Raw genomic sequence first — 20,801 nt, forward strand, 5'->3', positions numbered from 1 at the left:
TTTTATTTGTTGCAGAAAGAACTGCATCTTGAACCTGGACTGAGATAAGGCCTCGCCATGACGTCACGGTAAGTTTTTATCCGAGCATAGTATTATTATAAATAGGTAGTACTCTCAGACTATCGACCTGCAATCAAAGCTGCTTGTTACGTGTGAACCAGAACTATAAACTATTGTTTTCTCTAGTGTCTCTAGTCATGGATGTTATTAAGACGTTAGATTGACATGACACCACAAAAACGCTGCTATAACTATATTTCTTATTAAGCTTGATAATTGTCAGCCTCATTGTTATGGCGTTTTATTTATGTAAAGGTCGAACATGTAAATATTCTTGTTGTCTAACGTTTTCATCCAGTTTTCTTCTATTAATACTTTAAGAAGTTAAGAGGAGTTTAATCTAACAACCTTTAGTTTTGTAGTCTAAGTTTACTTGAGTTTTTAATCGAATAGAATTTGAATAGATACTATCTTAGGCTCCTTTGCACGGGAGTCAAATTCCGATAACACCCATGGGTGCCATTTGCCATATATGAAAGAATAAATATCTGCTCAATACTTTTGTCCAAGGCTGTATTATGAAGGATAATTCTTGAATATAAGCATAAATTAACGCCTGGCGTAAGATTGACCTATAACCAGGGGTGCGAAACTCCTCGCTTCGGGCAAACTCGGCTCCGTTCGGCTCAGCATTGCTCCGAGCAATTATTAGGGTTGGCACAACTTGACGTCCCTTTGCGTGCACGACCTCAGATAAGATAATGACTTGAATTTTGATAACCTAAATAGTCGAAAGGGATAGTGCCATATATTAGAAAGGGATAGCATGATTCGACCCTGAACCGCTGTCAAACGTTTTGTTTTGTAAATGTTTTGTTTTGTAGGAAGTTTTCTTTCTGTACGGTATTATTTATTCTGTACTATAACTACACAAAACGCTTATCAAATATTTTTTCCTTATACGTCTCCTTTTATATTTCATAAGCATAAATATTACATTAGCACTTAGCAGCCAGTTCTGGTCGAGTTATGGGCAATTACAACCCCTAGTTACAGCATTCAATATCGTGCGCGGCGCGTCATCGTACCACAGGGCGGACCCGCCATACATCAAAAATCATTTGCTTTTCTTTGTGTGAACGGCGCGTCTGTACACGCGTCATTCGTCATTGTGTGAGTAAGTTGCTTAACAACAGTACTGAGCCTGAGCGTTAGCCAAAAGCTCGTCAATCTGCTGTCGCGGGGCGAGGTAATTCGAGTCGGGGCGGGGCGGTGCGTGGCCGTTCTGTATGATAATACTATTACTTATTCTTTGATCGTACACCTTGTCGGAAAGCACGAAGGTTGATATTGGGCTGTAGCCGCGCGCGTCAGTTGACGTCTTTGGCGGTTAATGACGTCAGGACAGGCTAGCACGAGGCGTAGGTGGATATGAGCCGCCTGGTGCTGCCCACGCCTCGTTTGCTGAGGCAGATGATATAAGGCTGATGAGACAATAGTTATTTGTACAACAAGAGAGCAAAGTTCAATATTTCTTTGAGTGATATTCTATAATAGATTCGTGAGCGTAGTAGTCATACCGATCTATCATTTTAGTACAAAAAAGGTCCAAATCCAAAAGCATGATGATGGGGTAATAAATTGGCCAATGGGACTGTCACCGAGCCGGCCACGACTGCGCGACCGGCGACGGCGGCGGCGATAACCATAGGTTGGAGCGGAACACAGCGATCGGACCTTTCGTTCCCACCTGTGGATGTCGCCGCCGCCGTCACGAATTGCGTGGCCGAACCGTCATTTTAGTAACTTAAATATAAAAACACCGCTTCATATTCATTCATCATATTTTAGATCTCACTTCTTTTAGAATTTAGAACATAGTTACATAGGTATCTACGCCATAATTTACCTATTCGGGCTTACGTTAAAATGCTTGAATTAGTAGCAATTTACGGCCTGTTATAAAACCATCTATACAACGGGGCGTTTATCCGTCAAATTGTTTCAATTAAGTTGCCCTATTAGATTACTGTTAATTGGTCGAAGGCGCGCCCAGACGTGCCTACTACATATTTTATAGATTTTTATACTTAGGTACTTCTGTATCGAATGTACATATTTCTTCTTATTCTTCATTGCTCATTCCTACATTAGGTGGGGTCGGCTCTCCTAATTTTTCTGCGCCTTGACATTCTGTCTAGGTTTGTCGGATCTGGCCCCGTAGACAACTTGCCAATCGCTAACGCTCCGTAGCGAACGAAACGCAACTGTCACTGTCACACTTATATGGAAGAGTGATAGAGAGACACAAAGCGATTCGATGGCGAAGGCAAGCGATTGTCACCTTGGCTAGGCCGCCAGGAAGCTTCTCCTTCTTTAACAGGCTGGTCATACTGTTCCACCACGTCGTTGGGGGCCGGCCTCTACCTCTTTGTTTTTCCGGCAGATATAGCGTTCTCTTAACCACATATTACTATCGAATGTACATATTTCATAACGAAATTTCCAAATGCGGATACACAATAACTACATATTGGTCAACAGCGCGTAAACGGGTGAATTTTCTTTCTGAAAAACGTGAATATAGATCTATCGACTATACAAATATATATTCTTCTGCATCCCGACTATATGAATCGTGGTTACTACTTCCGTATCCGAAAAATGTAATGCGCTGCAAAGTTGCCGTCGTGGTCTCCATTCTAAACGATTCGTCTCCCGATGGCTTTCTGACATAATCTACCACTCCATGAGCAGAACTCTTACTATGACTTCAGTGGCCGGAGTCAACGACTTCGGTGGGTTTACGTGTAGCTAGCGGCCACTGTCAAGTTATGGTAAGGGTACAGCTTTGTCTCATTTTCTTTTAAGCCAATGAATTCTAGATTTTTTACGTTACCCTGCTTGAGCGGCCCAGCCAGCCTTACTGTTTCTTATCTCCGCTAACCTGGTACGACCTGTTACTGTTTGCACAGACGAATTATGTTGGACATTGCGTAAAGAATTACGAAGTAGGTTTATTCAAGTGCGCGCTACACACACATTATGTTGAAACGGCCGGGTTAACTGAAAATTTATTTTATGACTTATTAAAACGATTGTATGTTCAGATGTCATATGCAGGCCGTTTACATTGAGGACAATAAGGGTATAATGAAGAAAAGACGTTTAGTATTTTCTTAACCAAATAAGAATAAGCTAGATAATTTCTTAGTCTCGTAATAAATGTCAGCAACAGATACCTAGAATTAGAAAATATGATGTAGGTGCCTTGAATTTTTAAAATGATTTTGGTAAGGTGCGATAAAAAAGTCGATTAGGCTATTAGAAATTTTTGCTATAGGGATAATCCTTTTTTGTGTCTCCTGGCTTCCGCGTTTACTTTTAATGTTATAAACACATTGTATTTTGATTAACACTTTGCATCGAAAAGTCTCGACAGATGTCACTAATTTTATATACATACCTATATTAGGAAAAAAATATACATATAATCCTCCTAGTGTAAAAATTAGACATGGCAAACACCGTAAAGCTCACGAACAAATAATTATTTAGGTAATCTTTGGCATTAAACGTTTTGTTTGCACAGGCTGGACCGTTTGTTCGTGCTGCTGGAGGCGGGCGCAGGCGCGGCGACGCGGCGCGCAGCAGCGCGGCAACTAGGCGAGGTTCAGAAGGCACACCCTGAGGAACTGCACCGGCTGCTCCACCGCCTGATGAAGCATCTCCGCTCGCCTGCCTGGGAGACCAGGGTCGCCGCCTCACAGGTACTGTCTAATGTCACTCGCGGCGACTATATAGGCGAGGTTGAGAAGGCAAACCCTGAGGAGCTGCACCGGCTGCTAGCTACACCGCCTGATGAAGCATCTCCGCTCGCCCACCTGGGAGACCAGAGTCGCCGCCTCGCAGGTACTGTTTACGTTTAATAGTTAGTGTTACTTGCGGCAGTGTAGCAACTAGGCGAGGTTCAGAACTGCACAGTCTGATGAAGCATCTCCGCTCGCCCGCCTAGGAGACCAGGGTCGACCCTTGCAGGTATTAACATATTAGGTTACCCGCCACGGGACCTAACTTACCCGCCACGAGTCCAAACCTAACCGTTAGGTTTACTAGTAAACTCGTGGCGACCCGGTAACTGGGCGAGGTTCAGAAGGCACACACTGTACTTATTTCTTTTGTCTGTACTTAATTCGCTATTGTACATATATCAGCCTTTGGTAATCCGAACGGCTCTGGGTGGGGTTTTAGTTATTTCATAATAAAGCGTGTTTCTTCTATAAGCGGGGAATTCCCTTCTATTATTATAATTAACGCGTGGCTTACTTCTTATTCACACATGTTTATATCAAAGTCCTATTATCTTGCTGCGTAGATGTGGTTTGAGCGCATAATTATTAACATGAGTCAAGAAATGCTGAAATTGCTTTATTATTTAACAAAGAAAGCAGTGATTTATTTTTGTTTGCAAAAAATTCTCTATCATATTTGGAACGTGGACGCCAAAAAGGATCATTCATTTCCAAACAGAAGGACGGAGAGAACTTTTAAAAATTAGTTTCTCTGAGCATACGAATGTCAAAAAGACAATGCTTGATCGAAGATACAATGAAAATATAAAATAAAAGAAGGTTTGATGAGTTTCACCAACCACAATTTAAGGGCTTATTAACGGCAACCAGCACACCAGCAGTGAACTATAAAACATCCCTACTATAAAATTTTGCGAACGTTTAATTGTGACAGATGATTTGGTGCAACCGACTCTGGCGACTGAAGTTATTGACACTTGACAGGATTTTAAACCTTGGGAACCATTGAGTCCTTAGGTATTTATTATACACAACTATGTTTATACAAACAATTGACGATTAACTTAAAAATACATTGCAAAGGTTTCCCGACTATATTTTGAAGCAGACGACGTCGTGAAGGTTCAATATCCCCAGTCAGCTCGCAATAGTCCGCAATCATAACCCCAATTTGCGCAACAAGGGCATTCGGAGACGAACATATTTATGATTGAAAAGGAAAACTAGATCAATAATGCTGTTATCGTTTCTGTAACTCAGTGTCAGATAAAGACGAGTATTTGAAACGGGTTTGCGGTGTCTAGATGAGATTAAAATACGAAGCTACATCAGTAGGCATCACCTACTTAGTTACATCCTGAGGAAACTTTGTATATCTATTTGAGTTACAGTTACAAGCCTTTTAGTTCTAAATACGTAAAATAAACAAAATAAACCCGGCAGCGATTGTTAAATCGTTATAGATCCTATGATCCTAAATAGTCATTCATAATTAAAAACGGTCATTGAAAACTATAAGATTATTTTCAAATCCCTACAAAATGATAGGTAGCACACCCCATTCGACATAGTATGTATGTCGTTTTAATTTTTTTGCAATATTTGGTCTGAATGTCGCCGTTTTGTCTTTTACACCCGGCAATCGAGAGAAATCAATTGACGTAAGAATCGTCAATATCAGCCCACGCATTTGGTCTCAGTGCCACGAAGGAACAAACATACCTACATACATAAATAGACCGGTAAATTTCCCTCCTTTGCGTTGCACTGTCGGGTAATAAAATAAATTTCTGTAAAACAAACTTTTCTTGCACAATCTTAAACTTGATGTCCAATGGATGGCGATACGACAGTAATAGCTCCTAATGATCATGTATGATCTTCATCATTAGGCACCATCATCATCTCCTTCGCGTTATCCCGTCTTTTTTGAGCCACGGTTCATGGGAGCCTGGGGTCCGCTTGGCAAGTAATCCCGAGAATTTTCGTAGGCACTAGTTTTTACGAAAGCGACGCCCATCTGACCTTTCAACCCAGAGGGGAAACTACTCCTTGTTGGGATTAGTCCGGTTTCCGCACGATGTTTTCCTTCACCGAAAAGCGACTGATAAATATCAAATGATCGTGCGTACACAAGTTCATAAAAACTCATTTGTACGAACCGGGGTTTGAACCCGCGACCTCTGTATTGAAAGTCGCATGCTCTTACCGCTAGGCTACCAGCGCTTCCTTAATCATCAGGCACCGTAACATTGAATTTCAATTGAATAGGACAGCGGGAAATGGGCCTAAACCAGAACGAACGAATGATGATTGACTAATAGTAAAAATCTATTGTTGAGATAGAAGTTTGTGGGATCATTATCGGTAATATTTATTAGTATCTGACGTGATTTTTTAAATACGGATGATTAATTATTATCTCCGGTCTCACTAGTAAGTTATCCTGCATATTTTCCCTCCCTTCACGTGCCAAATTTCCCGGGACGGAAAATTTTAAATTACATTTTAGTAATCCCAAGTATCCCAACAACTCTAAATAGGTAAAGGGATTATTTATATTCGTTTGATTTGAAGGTGATGAAAACTGTAGAAAGCTATCTAGGACAGGGCTGAGCAACGATATAACCGTCGCCCAAAGAAGGAATAATCTTTTCAAGATTCATGTTTGTTCGTAATTATGTATTCTAGTTCCTTTATTCCACTGATTGCTTTATCATGTATACTTTTAATTTACCTTTAGTGATTATGTAATTATGTGTTGAAATTATTTATGAACGTTAACACAGAATAACTAATAGTTGTAATGAATGCATTATTGTAATAGAAAAATTGAACACGCCTTTATAATGCATCCTTGGGACATGCCACGCGGGTTGAGGTTTTTCTTTGTATTCAGTTTTACTTTGCATTTCCTTTATTTGCTGTATTTTGGTCTGGGTCAGACAAACACTTTTGTTTACTAAAGTGGGTAATCAAAAACGGTCTGTAGGTTTCAATTTGGTCCTGGGTAAGAAAAATCTATTCGTTCGGGTTAAGTTTATAAAGATTGTCCTAATAAAAATCTTCCAAAAGTAACAAATGTTTCTAATATCGGGTTATTCTGTTAGTATCAATCAATCTATTTTATCCGACTATGGAAAGGGCTAGCACTGCTAGCCTAGCTTCCTATAGCAGCCTATTTTAGGCTGCGTTTTCACCAGAGATGTGCTAAGACGCGTAGCGAGGGATGTGTTTGTTAAGAACCATTAGGATCACTTTATTTACCAATTCTCGCTTAGCGCAACTCTAGTCGGCAATTTTCTATTGGTTCTTAATAAAAAACACATCTCTCGCTACAGTCGCTACGCATCCTTGCACATTTCTGATAGAAACGCAGCCTTATGTACGTATTTATGTGGGAGGTGTTGTATGTTCCACCGTATCATCTTATCTTATGGTTTTCGGGGGCTCTTTCCACTTTTCCGTTTTCCACCGTAGCATCAAAACTATTCAGCCGATTTTGATGAAAGGTGTCAAAGGATTCGTTTTTAGAGTTCGGTACCCAAAGGGTAAAAACGGGACCCTATTACTAAGACTCCTCTGTCTGTCTGTCACCAGGCTGTATCACATGAACCGTGATAGATCGACAGTTGAAATTTTCACAGATGATGTATTTCTGTTGCCGCTATAACAACAAATACTAAAAAGTACGAAACCCTCGGTGGGCGAGTCGCACTTGTCCGGTTTTTTATGACAAGATAGAGTTGTTTAGGAAAACATCCTTTGTTGGATTAAAGTTTTGTTTATTGCGTATTAAGCTGGCCTTTAATCATTTTGCCAATGTCGAGGAAAAGTCATTTTTTCTAATTAGTTTCCTGTTTTACCTATTTAAAAAAAAATTCTAAATGCGTAAACAAATACAGTTGTAGCCAGATGATGCTATAAGGACAATGCCAATCATGCAACGTTTCCACCAGCCTGCCGATCTGAGCTCGATTATGCAAATCGTTTAGCAATCGATTTGGAGAGTAGCGATTATTTCCCGAAAATCGAATTTATTATTTCTCACTATTAACTTCCTTTCCCGAAAGCATTTCTAACCAATTCGCATATTTTCCCATTATATTTCTTTTTAAATAGCTTAGTTTCCTTAGTACGTTTTCTAACCATTCGAATAGTTTTGATAACATTTCTTATTATACTGTAATGTAAATCAATATTGTACAATCAAATATGTTGGTCCTGGCAAAGCGCACTGTTTTGGTCGCGGACGTCGCGGTTCACCTAACACACTCCTCGTTTTGCTCGTCGTCGCACCTAACTAGGCTCTGTCAAATGACACTCCTTAGTGATTGTACACAAATGAAATATAGTGGAAAATTATGCGAATTTGGTTAGAAATCCTGTAAGGAAAATAATCTATTGAAAAATAAACATAATAGTAAAATATGCGAATTGGTTAGGGATGCTTTCGGGACGCTCGAGTGAATGTCATCATATATTGTTTTTAAAGAGGCAGGGGTGTAATAATTTTTTTTTGTTACTAACACTTCTATGGGCCACGCCTGAAAATAAATGATTATTTTAATTTAATATGGTGTCTGTCTGTCTGTCTGTCTGTCTGTCTGTCTGTGGCATCGTAGCGTTCCAACGGATGGACCGATTTCGTTTTCGATGTGGGATTTGATGGAAATCGGTCGAGCAGTTTGAAGAGTATTAGCTCTTTTCCAAAATGATGTACAGTCGCCATCAGATATATCGTTGCGGCCAAGGTGTTCACAATATCTGAACACGCACTCTAACGCTCTGACAATAGAGGCGTGTTCAGATATTTGTGAGCGGCTTAGCCGCTCAGATATATCTGATGGCGACTGTACATAAGGCATTTTGGCATAAAATGGATGTGTTTGGCATATAGCGTAGGGGGTTTTTTTAAATTATTAATTTAATACTTATATCTATTTAAAATAACCTTGGAATGCAAAACACACATTTCGCCTGGCATTAGTGAAAATATTTCTGTTATCTCACTTATCTCGCTTGTTACAAAGTTAAATGACCCGCGATTTCGACCGGTTGCCTACAATTTACGCAGTTGTGTTGAGGCAATGTCGCTATTAATGTACTGCCATTAATGTTATCGGACTTTGATATTGTAGATATGTATATGTTTTCACCACACCAACTGGTTAACACCCTCTTAATCGTTTAAAAACTAATGAGAAAGTTGCATTTTATCCACATGTGTGGTAAACTAATCTGATCAAAATTTCGAGTTGTTTCATTATGTTAGCTGGTCGAAATTACTTTTAAATTATGATTTTTTATAACGTTCATTTGGATTTGATTTGTTTTTTTTGGTATTTTACATCTAAGTATTTTCCTCGCGTTGGTGTGCTGAAAAATGTTGTGTTTCACTCGGTGGCAAAGTTTGTTTAACCGCTCGTGCTAATATTGATACCCGAGCAAGCGAAAGATTCCAAAATTGAACCACGAGCGTAGCGAGTGGTTTGAAAAGTGGAAACTTGAGCGTTGCGAGGGTTTCAAGGCACGAGGGCTAAACCCGTGCCCGTATGACCCGTGCTATCAGCCGCACTTGAACTGACCTTAGGCAATTTTTGTGAGATTATATGGGAGCTGATGTAGTAAAAATAAATACTTACCCTATACGGATCTATTTAAACGATCAAAAATATACATACACACAAAAAAAAAAAATTTAATCATTTCTCGTAGACTGCTGTTATTTTGAGACACCATTTTTTCCCAATAGGCCCGAAGGAGCTCCTAATTCTGATTGGGATGAATACAAATCTTTTAAAGTAGCGGGGATCTAATTTTGAGGCACTTTTGCTCATTAGGTAGGTCCTGAATCCTGAAGCGCTCGTAATTCATAGTAGAATTAACAAAATTTTAAAATAATGCGTAAAGTCAACGTGAAGATGACTATCAGGTAAGACCGTCCTCAAGCTCTTTCATCGCTTCACATACTTCACTTACAGGTGGTCGGTAGAGCAGATGGAGCGAAGCTCTTCCTTTCTGACTGTGTCGGAGCGAAGTACGTAAAACAAATACGTTCTTGCCCTGTGACCGTTTTCCCAACCAACAATTTTATATTCTGCCGGTCTTACCCACATATTGACATTACGGTTTTTTAGAACGGCTTATTTTTCGAATGCCGAATGGTTGAAATTGGCATGGCACTAATGTGCTTTACTGTGTAACTAAGATATCAGTGATTATGGCACACTTTCGTTTATCCCGACGCCGAAAATAGAATTTGCAATGCAACAGGGACTCTCGATCTCGAGCATATTCATTCCATAAAAGTCACAATGGCATTCCTTCTCTCACAATGGAGATGCATCTCGACGGAAAATAAAATCTGACGTAAGTAAAACTGTTCCACTTATGTCGGCCGATTAAATCCTCAGAGTCTGACGTACATAGAATTTTATATAAGTATTCGAATGAGAATTAAGAGAATAAGTACGCTTATATGCTGGTTTTATTTTTAGTTTTAAGTGGAAACAGACATAAATCATTCAACCAGGTCAGGCTCTGCCATAAAATTTGATGTGTGCATGTAACCACACGCACCGTTACATAAAACACACATGGTGTGGCAGAATCAATTTGATCCCGTCATTCTAAAAGCATGAGAGATTCGTCATCTCATAAAACGGTATCAAATTATCATTAAAAATGTTTTCTCTTATAGAAGGTGTAATCTCTGTGGACTTGGCGAGACTCAAAATGAATATGACGCTTTTATATTTATACGAGTACGTCCCTACTTTTGAAGACTATGAAAAGATCCCCTTGGGGCGTTTTTGTGGAGATGACCTCCTATCGAAATAGAAGTGACGCTTCAAGCGTTTTGGTCACTTGATATTTCAATAATGACCCTTGGAATTCAAAAAGCGGTTTGTAAGTTTAAAAATTGTCTTTCTATCAAAGTCAAAGTTCTTTTATTTGAGCACATTGTAATGCGCTAATGAATGTCAAAATGACTGACCATTGGCAAAGAAAAACATCTGCCCCGAGAAGAGGCAATAAACTGTTGATTTGTGGTTTCCATGGAACTAACAAACTATTTTAAAGCCAGGAAATTAGTCGGAAACAAAAGATATGAGACGCCGCGCGAAACTTGCGATAAAACTTTTCGCAGATGATTTACTTTGGCAACCAACGTTCGGCAAACTTTCATTATGGGGCTACCCGATGTTTTTTTCGATTTTTGACAAGTTTTGAATCGTATCTCCTACTTTTGCACTACAGGTGCATTATAAGACAAACAGATATCGGTTCTTTAATCTTTTATCTCCATTTTTGTCTACGCGGATTTTGAAGGAGATGAATACTTATTTATTTATGATTTTTTAAACATTGTCTAAAAAACACTTTTTTCGTATCTCGATTGCTGTGAAAGACCTTACATATACGAAATCTACATATTTGGGTTCGTCTTTGACGTCTCCAAAAACTGGTCTCTGGTTTTAATTTTAATCTAGTTAACACAATATTTATGACCAGAAAACCTGTTTTTTGGCCTAAAATTGTTCAACTTTGATGCCAAATATCTCGAAAACAATGAACTTTGAAGTAAATATGGGATACTATATTGCCTAAAGCCATTGCTGTTAATATGATAAGCTACAAAAAAACATTAGAAAACTAGGGGATTCAGATCGAGGGTCATTAATAGGAATTATTATGTTGAGTTGCTACTTGATCATTCGGCGAAATGAAATTATGTGAAAAATTGGATGGAAAATGACATTCGGCAAAAAAAAATTCGACAATGATTTAGAGAACCGGTTGTGCTTTCGCACAGTAGTTTTTCTGCTAATCAGTAAATCAGTCTGTAAGCCAGTCGGTAACACCTGAATAATTCATGGGTGTTCTTATAAATAATGTCAGTGTCTCGGCTCAGCAGGTAACACACGTTTTGATGAACTGCGCACTACTGTTTCGATTTTTAAAACATGATGACCGGATAGAAATGGTATCAATGATTAATAATGAGTGTAGCGCTACTAGCGCTGCTTTCGTCACTCAAAACAACGATTGGACAACGAAGGATTTTCGATTGGATTTATTTTAGGTTCACATTTGTCTGTCGTGTCGTGATCTGATGCACGCTGCGTCAGACAAATGTGCACGCAATCATATTAAATATATAAAACCGATATGCGTCACGACACAGCACAAATGTGAACCGGGCTTAACTTATCTACAGGTTTTCGATATGGTGTGAATTATTTCTAAACTTAATGAGGTTGCGTTGTCTTATTACTGAATTCCCGTGGCCACATAGTCTGTCTCCATCATCAGATCTTGATGGTGGCAAAACATAGCATCATCCACGCCCCTCGGCCAGGTCATCGCACTTTAGGGAGGCCCGCAGGAGCCAACTCTATTTATTACCTTGGGATTATACATTGAAACATGACTAGATTATAAACTGAAATAAATGACTAGACTAGTTAATGTTACACTACTTTTTTTGTTTTTGGTTCCAGGCAGTGGAAGCGATTCTAACGAACGTTCCACAATGGCATCCCCCGCCCTTCACCGGCAAGAAAGGTCAGTAGAAATGTAATTTTAAAACTTGTACGCTTTCCCAACCAGACCCCATGAAGCTACCATGCACACACTACTTAATAATTTACGACATGGTTTCACCCCCAAGGTTCCATTTTTTAGTGTACCTACAGTCCTGCAGTAACATCCTGCCCAAGTAATAGTAGGAGATACGTTATAAGAAATATATACCTACCCTCATCTGTTCCTTATTTGTGATAAGAAATAAATGATAGATAATATTAGGTATTAGGTGATAGTAAGGTTATAGATAGCTATTAGGTGATAGTTAATGTTATTTAGTGCTGTCTGTTTTTGTTTGTCTCTTTCTGTTTTTTGTTCCACTAACACTTAGTTTTTAATCTTAATTGTTACTAACCATTATGGGCCATGCCATTGTTGTCTTTTATATAAATAAATTGAAATTGAAATATGTAACATTGCAAATAGGTTGCCATAGTTAAATTGGGTACGGACAGTAAAAAAAAAATACCTTATTGTATATATAATCTAACTGTAATAGGTTGCCTTATTAAAAAGTTGGTCCAGTCCATGGTTGCCTAGATTTTAGATGTAAATTTTAAAAATCCGTTATTCTATAGGCAACCATAGACTGTACCAACTTTAGTATAACAATCTTAACACATTTTAGACCTTCAGGATCACGACCCCAAAATCACCCAGTGTGTTTTTGAATGAGCTTCTATCGGCATTGTAGACCATGTCAGTCATCCAATGGATTGTAAAACACTTGTTTCTGTTTAACAGTGTTGTTTCAAATCGGCTGCGGTTCTACGCTCAATTGGTTTATTAGATACGGTTTGCGATATTTTTTGTAGTTACCTATTAAACAAGTGCTGTTACTAATTTACTGAATACATTTGAAAAATTTAAAGCAAGTAGAGTAAAGGGAAACCTGCCTTGTACAGTCAAGGGCATAAATATATATACATTCTCGAAGTTTCAAAAGTATGTGTACGCTCTTACACCTTAGACAATAAAGTCGTGTTCACAAATTTTTGAGCCATTTCTTTGGATCGATATTTTTGCCTTCGACTGTACAGCTGACTGTCAACTGTGCTGTCAAAAGTAGCGTGTCAGACTACGCGTCGAAACTAGCTATCTTCCAATGTCTATGTATGGAATAATGACTAGTTTGTAATAGATACTTCTGAACGCGAACTGTAGAGATCCATACTAATATTTATCAGTACGGTTTTTACTCACTATTATTTTTAGTCGCTTTTGGCGACATGTTTCGGATTCTTTGGGAATCCATCCTCAGGCACGAGTGTCCGCGGCGGTTGTACGTCGTGCACTGCCCGCGCCGCCCGCCTCGTCGCTCGTTGCGCACGCGCTGATGGGGCCGGGGCGGGGGGCGCGGGGCAGTCCGCAGATGGAGTCGTCAAGTAAAAACCGTACTGATAAATATTTTGAAATATGTCTCACGATAGTTTAAGTGCGATCCATACTAATTTTATAAATGCGAAAACGTGTCTGTCTGTTACCTCTTCACGCTTAAGCCGCTTAACCGATTTAGTTGAAATTTGATATAGAGATAGTTTGAGTCCCGGAGAAGGACATAGGGTAGTTTTTATCCCAGAAGTCATCCTTTAAGGGGGGTGAAAAGGTAGGTGGAAGTTTGTATGGGCAATCGATAAAAAGCAGATTGGATAGGAAATAAGCTACCCAATTTACTAACTGCACGCAGACAAAGTCTCGGGCAAAAGCTAGTATATCTCTATTTGGAAAGGTATTCGAGGGTTGCAGATACTTTTGGTGTGTTGTTTCATCCGCTATTATTGATGCTGACTGTACCATCGCCCACACTGTTAACTGACAGCTCGTAAACCTTATTACAAAAGGGATAAGGTCCACCGATGGACAGTGAAGAGTATTGCTGTTTGTACCATCGTCGAAATTATTAACAAACGATTTGTAAACCTTATTTCAACGGCACAAGGCCTACCATTGGTCAGTTATTGCTATTTAGGCCAGGAAATGAATGCCCAAAAAAAGGTATAGAGGGAAATGCTTGGAACACAATTTTTGACTTCGTAGCTTTGTTTGAACTATTTAGGAGGTGAACATATCAAAAGTCCCCGGCCGTAATCCTGGTGCTGGGGGGGGGAGAGGGGGGTTTGAAGGTTCCATTTTTCGGTTTTTCGATCATATCTCGGAAACTATGCGTCTGAGCGACTTGACCACTTATACAAAATGAAAAGAGATTTAATTTGTTACAAGTTTTATTAAGTCAAGTTGTATCTTGTATCTACAAGATATCGAAATCTTTGAGATATCCGCTCTTGAAGGTTTATTTAGGGCTCTCATTTTGATCTTGATTATCTTCATCAGTGAAGCTGCTAGGCCGGGTTTGGTATCGTTTTCGTATAAATCGGGGGTGCTGAATTCATTCTTGGTATGACATGCTGTGATAAACACTCACGACAAAACGAATAGTTCTTACTTATATTCGAAGTAATTCGAATTCGTGGTTTCAACGTGGTCTCATAATTCTGCCCTGCACTACCAGGTACCAGGCGTAGGTAGACAAAGATCTCGAAACTTTGACCCGAGGGCTACGGCCAGGCGTCAGGCGTCTGCTACCTTTTCGTTTTCGCGGGACAAATTGCATGTACCTATGTAATTTGGATTGTTTCGTGGGCCGGATTGGCAAGTAGGCCGTTTGCCGTTTGAGACCTCTAATATAATAATTGATAACTGGGTAAACCAACTTTTCTTGTCACAAGTTGCCATGGTTACGTTCTCCTCGGCCACTAAAAATAGTATTTAGATTTACCTAACGCATTATTGTGGTAGTTATAAGTTTGGTCATCTATTAAGCACTTCAATAGATCGTTGTACAACATTCCTTGTAGCAAACTGCTACTATTGTTCCCTGGCTGACGGGACAAAATCATCATCATCATCATCATTCTAGCCTTCAGTCGCACACTGCAGAGCATAGGCCTCTTCGTGTACGCCACTTATCCCGGTCCTGGGCTAGTCTCATCCAAAAGTGCCCCGCGATTTTTCGAACGTCATCCACCCAACGAGCCAACGGACGCCAGGCGCTTCTTTCATCCGAAAGCGGCGGCCAATCCGTCAACATTTTGGTTCACCTGCCATCACTCTGCCTGGCAACATGTCCCGCCCAACTCCATTTAAGCTTGGTAATGACGTCTCCCACATCTCGCACCTTGGTGCGGCGTCGGATCTCGACATTCCTCACTTGAAGTTTGACAGACACCACACACACCCGTGTCGTTCTAAAAGCATGGGGGTTATCGCACTCGCGCTACATTGCCGAGGATTTCCTCATTGGCGTCGATTGGTGCGGATATAATCGGCCGCGGCGCGGAAAACGGTTGCAATTCATATCAGGGCCCGTATTAAACACATGTTATAATGAAAACTCGTGACATACTGTTACTGTAAAACTTCGAAGATAATTTAAGATAATTTTGAAAATTATAAGGGAGAGGCCTTTGCCCAGCAGTGGGATACTACAGGTTATTAAAAAAAAAAAAGGTACAGACTGGACAACCATTAGTGGAAAATATTGTGGACGTAGTCCTTGATGGCGCTGTATGGTTTCTTATATCACTTATGCGATACTATCAAGTTTCCCATTACTAAGGTTTGTCAAACTTGTATTTTGCACCACTTTGCCCTTAATAGTTTGCATAATTTTGAGTGTTTTATAAACAACACCTATCCGCCCTCGGAGCACCCAACTGGCGTGAAGTGGCGCTGAATAGGGCAGTGGCGTTCTCTTGTGTCAGAGGCCAAGATCCTTTTTAGATCACTGAGCCAATGAAGTAGGTATGTAAGTAAGTAATTTACTAGTGCTACCTAGTGCTTTAGCTGGCGTGTGTGCACGGAACGGGTTAACGAAAAATATAGTTGGTTAAACCAAATTGTCAGTAAACAAGAACAAAAAAAAAACTATACTCATCCTTTTCTTTTGGGTACTAGTGTAAGACAAAGATAGTATGATAATCTCTATGTTTGAAATGATGAGACAGTCCTTTGACAAACTATAGTATGAGCAACGCTAACAGACGCGGATGCGTGATGCGGATATACCTACCGCGCCCGCACCAGCTAGCGGACGCTCTGTTTAAAATAGTACCTACCTAATAAAGTTCCTGAACCCACACAACAGTCCCTTATACTAAACAGCGATAACCAACCATGTTTCTAGAAGGCTCAGTTATTGATAAACGTAAACAGTTATCCTTGTATTCATTGTTATTTACCTTATCTTTGAGTACCACGCGTATTTTTAATTAATGCTTGCGGTCAACTCTGTAATCGAATTATTTGCAAAGAACTATCTAACGTTATAAAATAGTAGTAAACAATGTATTTATCTTATGTGTTGAATAGTTTTGTATGTTTTCCTATTCAGTTAAACTTTATAACGTGTATACGCTTACCGCAGCATCATGGGATGGACCATAACATTAAAAAAAAAATTATATTTAGGTCCAATTTTATTGTTACATTTCGGATATTTTGGTTTTTTTTTGTTCTTTTCCGTGTACATATTTATATGCAAAAGGGCGGTTTGATAAGTCAATTGAACGGAGACTATGCAGAAAAATATATACTAAAAGTCACTGACTTATCAAACCGCCCTCGTACCTATCTATACCTATAACATTTAACATTTAAGCGCTTATTAAATGTTATGAACTTTATTTTTCCAAACCAGACAGATTTGTAGAATATACCAACTTGGCCTTAAGAAAATCTCTTTGTTATATATTTCTCGATTGAATACACATTGTATAAGTTAGTTACCTACACCAAAGATAGATATAACTCCGTAATAGATGGATACAGTCTAAGGAAAAAACGTGCCTCGAAAATCAAGAAAATTTGATTCTCGTTCAGAGGGCGCTACTAGTTTTGGCCTACAGTCGTATAGATGGCGTTGACGGTTTCGTTTGTTATTTAACAATTTTAACGCATATCAGTGAAAGAACATGGGTCAAAATCATAAAAATAATTAATGCAAATAAAAAAATCATTTATCTATATTTAAATACATTCTAACGTATTTTTATAAATCTTCATTTTTAGTTTTTAAGTGTGTCGACAGATGGCAGTGAATTTACTGGGGTTACAAAATTTACTGTGACAGTACCGCTCTAGTATAACTCAAGTATAAGTTACTCTATGCCTACACCAATACCTACAAGTTGAGCGCTTATCGCCGCGCATTACCATAAAAATCGTAAACATGCTTAGCATAACAGACGTCTTGTGTTTACTGCCTAGTGCATTGACTGCCGTCGACCTACATATCTCCAGGACTATTTGTTCATACAGCTTACAGAGCGAGTAGCGTCAGGGTGACTAGTATAAGTCTGCCTTTCCACTGTTTCCACTGACGCAGAGATGAGCGGAATCAACTAATAGCATTGGGTTTCCTCTCATATCTGCTCATCTCCGCCTTAGTTGAAAGGCAGCCTAAGTGTTGTTTATAATTGGGATGTTGACATAATTATGTTGTATTATTTAATAATAGACTGCGTTAGTAAATTTCGCCATTCTTTTTAACCTCTTTAAGGGATGACTTTCTTGATAAGAACTATCCTATGTCCTTTCCCGGGGCTCAAAGAACTAATTTGGCATTAGAATATTAGTACGGAAACGGATTAGAAGGGATCTCAATAATATAGTAAGGAAATATCATAATAAACTGGGAATGTGAAAAACAACAGCAAGCATTTAATTTTAAGAAGCGTTTTCAATTTTAACTGTAGAAATATTTCATGAAAAGGCCATAGCTCACACCCTTACTGGTTGTAAGACAAGACTTGTAAGTTATTGGATGCGCATGTGTTTTAGGAATCGTATCTTAGTGAGCCGGCCTTGTGAGCCCCACAATTGGTTGATAGTGGTCCAAACGCGGGGGTTCCAATTGGTTCATTTGCACGTGATGGCCGGAAGCGCTGAGTTATACATAGATTATGTCTTTAGTCATACGGATGACAGATGTGTCTGGATGAATTAGAGGATCTTGCTAACAACTACTGTCGTCATCGGATATATCGATGCGGCTTAGGTGCTCACATATATCTAAACAAGCGATACATACAGGGGTATTTTCTAGGCTTTAGATTGAATGCTGCCATGAAATAAATACAAGTGTCTATATCAGAACACCGCTCTGATGTTTCCATATATTTTTGTATTTTGTTTAGGCGGGATAAATCCGAGGTTTAATTTACTATTGTCGTCATCAGATATATCGGAGCGGCCAAGGTGCTCAGAAATACCTGAACACGCCTCTATTTATTGTTAAGGCCTTGGATTGCATGCTCAGATAGCTTGGAACGATTCTCTGATATATTGATGTCGTATGCTTGTTGACACAGTTGGTTTTCTTAAAATCGGTAAGTGCTTGATATGAATGACATACATTAGTATTTATATAAAGTATTAGATTATTTGTAGGTAAAAAAACTTGTTTTGTATACAAGAGTTATGACTTGCTCCAATATAATAACCTAGTGAGTTTACTCCAGCAAAAATACAGCATAATAGGATTATTTATATTTTATACAATCCATTTATAATTATATTAAAATAGAATTGCTCAGGCGACCGGATTTCCTGTAAATGTTTAGGTATATTGATAGCGATATTGTTCTCAGAGCCGCTCTAGTAATTCTGTATTGTATCCGCTTATTAGTATACATAATGGGTGCATTTATTATAATTTAATCTATCAAAACATGACTAACATTAAATTTAATACTCTGAAATGAGCACCGTTTTCGAGAAAGATTAATATAACGACTGAGAAGAAGAATCTCTAATGATTTCAGACTAAGATTATTATTAGACCATGATCTCTCAGATTACATAGGTTATTTATATCTGTGGATACCATAAAAAAATTGTCAAATACCCTGTTGGGGCTCATTTATTTCGAACACAACCCTTTAAGAAATGAACCCCTAGTAGCGCGTCTTTACGTATTGCGCAGCGCAACTTGCACGAGTAGGATCCTCGCTGTTACTGAGCTACTAATAGCCATAGAATAGTCCCGTGACTCACCTGCCTCAATTGGGGATCATTTATTAACGCAGGGGTCACCTTATAACTATTAGCGACATATTCGAACATAACCGTTTAAGAAGTGCCCCCTAGTAGCGCGTCTTTACGTATTGCGCAGCGCAACTTGCACGAGTAGGATCCTCGCTGTTACCGAGCTATTAATAGCCATGGTATAGTCCCGTGACTCACCTGCCTCAATTGGGGATCATTTATCAACGCAGGGGTCACCTTATAACTATTAGCGACATATTCGAACATAACCGTTTAAGAAGTGCCCCCTAGTAGCGCGTCTTTACGTATTGCGCAGCGCAACTTGCACGAGTAGGATCCTCGCTGTTACCGAGCTATTAATAGCCATGGTATAGTCCCGTGACTCACCTGCCTCAATCGGGGATCATTTATCAACGCAGGGGTCACCTTATAACTATTAGCTACATATTCGAACATAACCGTTTAAGAAGTGAACCCCTAGTAGCGCGTCTTTACGTATTGCACAGCGCAACTTGCACGAGTAGGATCCTCGCTGTTACCGAGCTATTAATAGCCATGGTATAGTCCCGTGACACACCTGCCTCAATCGGGGCTCATTTATCAACGCAGGGGTCACCTTATAACTATTAGCGACATATTCGAACATAACCGTTTAAGAAGTCAACCCCTAGTAGCACGACTTTACGTATTGCGCAGCGCAACTCGTATGAGTAGGATCCTCGCTGTTACTGAGCTATTATTAATAGCCATGGTATAGTTCCCGTGACTCACCTGCCTCAATCGATGCTCATTTATCAACGCAGGGGTCACCTTATAGCTATAGCGACATATTCACTAAACAAAACAATTTAAGTGCTTAAATGATATATCAAGGTCTTGAAGTTAATTGCAACTCTGTAGGATATTGATATGAATCAACGCGATTTTCAGTCGGTATTCTTAATACAAAATGTTTAATATTACTCTCAGAGGATGTTTGCTTTTCGCATTATTGTATTGCGGGGTTTATAAATTAAACGGGGTTAATGATCTTTCCATATTGTTACACTTTAAACATACAATACTTCGAACTAATCTAGAATGTCGGTCAGGTCAGTTCCTGGCATCTGTGCGTAATGTTTGATAAAAGGGTCCGGATATAATAATTGTAGGTACTAAGCGTGTGTTTGAATACACTTTGTCTTATTCTGTTTTGTGGAAAAATATACCAGAAAACACTAGTTAAATCAGAAAATAATGAATAGAGAATGAGGTAGATAATGTTTTTGCTATATTAAGTCCACCTTTTGTACTATATTTTTTTCTTTTGTGCAATAAAGATTAAATAAATAAAATAAACAAACAGAAACCAGA

General features: G+C 39.1%; 1 protein-coding gene across 1 annotated transcript in view; it reads left to right on the plus strand.

Annotated features, from left to right (window-relative positions):
- The first annotated feature begins 10 nt into the window (after positions 1 to 10).
- LOC134744369 (TATA-binding protein-associated factor 172) overlaps positions 11 to 20,801 on the plus strand; it is a 54,508-nt gene continuing 33,717 nt past the window's right edge. Inside the window, exons 1-3 of the mRNA XM_063678148.1 lie at positions 11 to 68; positions 3,593 to 3,770; positions 12,320 to 12,383. Coding sequence (XP_063534218.1) covers positions 58 to 68; positions 3,593 to 3,770; positions 12,320 to 12,383 — 253 coding nt within the window. The 5' untranslated portion in view covers positions 11 to 57. The remainder of the gene's footprint in view (positions 69 to 3,592; positions 3,771 to 12,319; positions 12,384 to 20,801) is intronic.

Source organism: Cydia strobilella, chromosome 9 (assembly GCF_947568885.1).
Source record: "Cydia strobilella chromosome 9, ilCydStro3.1, whole genome shotgun sequence".
Lineage (NCBI taxonomy): Eukaryota > Metazoa > Arthropoda > Insecta > Lepidoptera > Tortricidae > Cydia > Cydia strobilella.